A 2,713-nucleotide genomic window follows, 5' to 3' on the forward strand; every position below is an offset into this window, starting at 1 on the left:
ATCGTCACATCAACATGGATGATATAGCTGTTCTGTACTGTCCCGAGTCACCATTCTGCACAAATATGGATGACGGCAGCCGACGGCCCGGCGGTGATTTGGCAAGATAAAAATGATGACAACCCCTTTCTAAATAAACGGGTTGCCAGGTTTGCCCGCTCATCATCCACCAAGTCTGCCTCTGGATACTCCTGCACCAGGAGAAATGCAAATCGTTTGCGAGGGTGTGAGGGTGGTTGTTCCGTTATGATGCTCCTTTGGCTCAGTTGGTAGAGCGTCAGTCTCATAATCTGAAGGTCGCCAGTTCGAGCCTGGCAGGGAGCACTTCTTTGCCTCTTTTGCCCTCGAATCTTATCGCCTTTTGCTGCCCCTGCACGCATGCCACAGGCAGCCGACATTGTCGCACAGATCCTCAGCGTCACGGCGAGCAGAGCTGGCTGCTCAGCCACCGGAAATTCACAGCGGAAGCCCACTTCCATCGGCTCCTACCATCGGTTCTCTCGTTGGCTCGGGTTCGAGTCGGGGAGGCGCGCTCCGATTTCGGCCGCCTTGGCTCGACTCAAACGTAAGTGAATCAGCAAGCTGAGCGCCGAAACCACGTTGTGGGCGTGTCTGTGGACTTCCGGACACGCAGAACATCTTGTACACGACGACGTGAGAGGATCGGTCTGGTGTCGAGAGCTCCGACCCGGAGCGTGTAGCGTGAGTCTGTTCCGGATTCAAACACGCCCGTAGTACTCAGTAGCATCCGCAGAAGACATGGTAGTGTCGAGAAAGACTCGGCAGCCTTCGTTCGATGACGGGGAGGGATGACATCTTTTTTGCGCGGAGGTGTGTGGAGAAGACAGGAGGCCTGTGAGCGGCCGTCCAAGGCTACGAGGCAGTCCGTGGCGTGGGCGGCGACGCGGCGATGCGGTGGTAGTGAGCGTAGGGCGTGTTTTGCGCGCAGGGGAGCTGAAAATCGTTTGCGAGGGTGTGAGGGTGGTTGTTCCGTTATGATGCTCCTTTGGCTCAGTTGGTAGAGCGTCAGTCTCATAATCTGAAGGTCGCCAGTTCGAGCCTGGCAGGGAGCACTTCTTTGCCTCTTTTGCCCTCGAATCTTATCGCCTTTTGCTGCCCCTGCACGCATGCCACAGGCAGCCGACATTGTCGCACAGATCCTCAGCGTCACGGCGAGCAGAGCTGGCTGCTCAGCCACCGGAAATTCACAGCGGAAGCCCACTTCCATCGGCTCCTACCATCGGTTCTCTCGTTGGCTCGGGTTCGAGTCGGGGAGGCGCGCTCCGATTTCGGCCGCCTTGGCTCGACTCAAACGTAAGTGAATCAGCAAGCTGAGCGCCGAAACCACGTTGTGGGCGTGTCTGTGGACTTCCGGACACGCAGAACATCTTGTACACGACGACGTGAGAGGATCGGTCTGGTGTCGAGAGCTCCGACCCGGAGCGTGTAGCGTGAGTATGTTCCGGATCCAAACACGCCCGTAGTACTCAGTAGCATCCGCAGAAGACATGGTAGTGTCGAGAAAGACCCGGCAGCCTTCGTTCGATGACGGGGAGGGATGACATCTTTTTTGCGCGGAGGTGTGTGGAGAAGACAGGAGGCCTGTGAGCGGCCGTCCAAGGCTACGAGGCAGTCCGTGGCGTGGGCGGCGACGCGGCGATGCGGTGGTAGTGAGCGTAGGGCGTGTTTTGCGCGCAGGGGAGCTGAAAATCGTTTGCGAGGGTGTGAGGGTGGTTGTTCCGTTATGATGCTCCTTTGGCTCAGTTGGTAGAGCGTCAGTCTCATAATCTGAAGGTCGCCAGTTCGAGCCTGGCAGGGAGCACTTCTTTGCCTCTTTTGCCCTCGAATCTTATCGCCTTTTGCTGCCCCTGCACGCATGCCACAGGCAGCCGACATTGTCGCACAGATCCTCAGCGTCACGGCGAGCAGAGCTGGCTGCTCAGCCACCGGAAATTCACAGCGGAAGCCCACTTCCATCGGCTCCTACCATCGGTTCTCTCGTTGGCTCGGGTTCGAGTCGGGGAGGCGCGCTCCGATTTCGGCCGCCTTGGCTCGACTCAAACGTAAGTGAATCAGCAAGCTGAGCGCCGAAACCACGTTGTGGGTGTGTCTGTGGACTTCCGGACACGCAGAACATCTTGTACACGACGACGTGAGAGGATCGGTCTGGTGTCGAGAGCTCCGACCCGGAGCGTGTAGCGTGAGTATGTTCCGGATCCAAACACGCCCGTAGTACTCAGTAGCATCCGCAGAAGACATGGTAGTGTCGAGAAAGACTCGGCAGCCTTCGTTCGATGACGGGGAGGGATGACATCTTTTTTGCGCGGAGGTGTGTGGAGAAGACAGGAGGCCTGTGAGCGGCCGTCCAAGGCTACGAGGCAGTCCGTGGCGTGGGCGGCGACGCGGCGATGCGGTGGTAGTGAGCGTAGGGCGTGTTTTGCGCGCAGGGGAGCTGAAAATCGTTTGCGAGGGTGTGAGGGTGGTTGTTCCGTTATGATGCTCCTTTGGCTCAGTTGGTAGAGCGTCAGTCTCATAATCTGAAGGTCGCCAGTTCGAGCCTGGCAGGGAGCACTTCTTTGCCTCTTTTGCCCTCGAATCTTATCGCCTTTTGCTGCCCCTGCACGCATGCCACAGGCAGCCGACATTGTCGCACAGATCCTCAGCGTCACGGCGAGCAGAGCTGGCTGCTCAGCCGGGGATCCTCAGAGTCGAC

The 2,713-nt window shown here is 58.1% G+C and overlaps 1 protein-coding gene and 4 non-coding genes across 5 annotated transcripts; 4 read left to right on the forward strand and 1 right to left on the reverse strand.

Annotated features, from left to right (window-relative positions):
* The first annotated feature begins 251 nt into the window (after positions 1-251).
* On the forward strand, positions 252-324 carry PHYSODRAFT_t1649. Its single transcript has one exon. It is a non-coding gene; the product is annotated as a tRNA-Met (tRNA).
* A 676-nt stretch (positions 325-1,000) lies between these two features.
* Positions 1,001-1,073, forward strand: PHYSODRAFT_t1650. Its single transcript has one exon. It is a non-coding gene; the product is annotated as a tRNA-Met (tRNA).
* Positions 1,074-1,234: 161 nt separating this feature from the next.
* On the reverse strand, positions 1,235-1,510 carry PHYSODRAFT_343324 (hypothetical protein; the record flags this gene model as incomplete). Its single annotated transcript, XM_009541881.1, has 2 exons — positions 1,235-1,368; positions 1,438-1,510. The coding sequence occupies 2 exons, from the start codon at positions 1,508-1,510 to the stop codon at positions 1,235-1,237; spliced, it is 207 nt and encodes a 68-aa protein (XP_009540176.1).
* Positions 1,511-1,749: 239 nt separating this feature from the next.
* Positions 1,750-1,822, forward strand: PHYSODRAFT_t1651. Its single transcript has one exon. It is a non-coding gene; the product is annotated as a tRNA-Met (tRNA).
* Positions 1,823-2,498: 676 nt separating this feature from the next.
* On the forward strand, positions 2,499-2,571 carry PHYSODRAFT_t1652. The gene has a single exon. It is a non-coding gene; the product is annotated as a tRNA-Met (tRNA).
* The last annotated feature ends 142 nt before the right edge of the window (positions 2,572-2,713 follow it).

This window comes from Phytophthora sojae (assembly GCF_000149755.1).
Source record: "Phytophthora sojae unplaced genomic scaffold PHYSOscaffold_47, whole genome shotgun sequence".
NCBI classification, from domain to species: domain Eukaryota; phylum Oomycota; class Peronosporomycetes; order Peronosporales; family Peronosporaceae; genus Phytophthora; species Phytophthora sojae.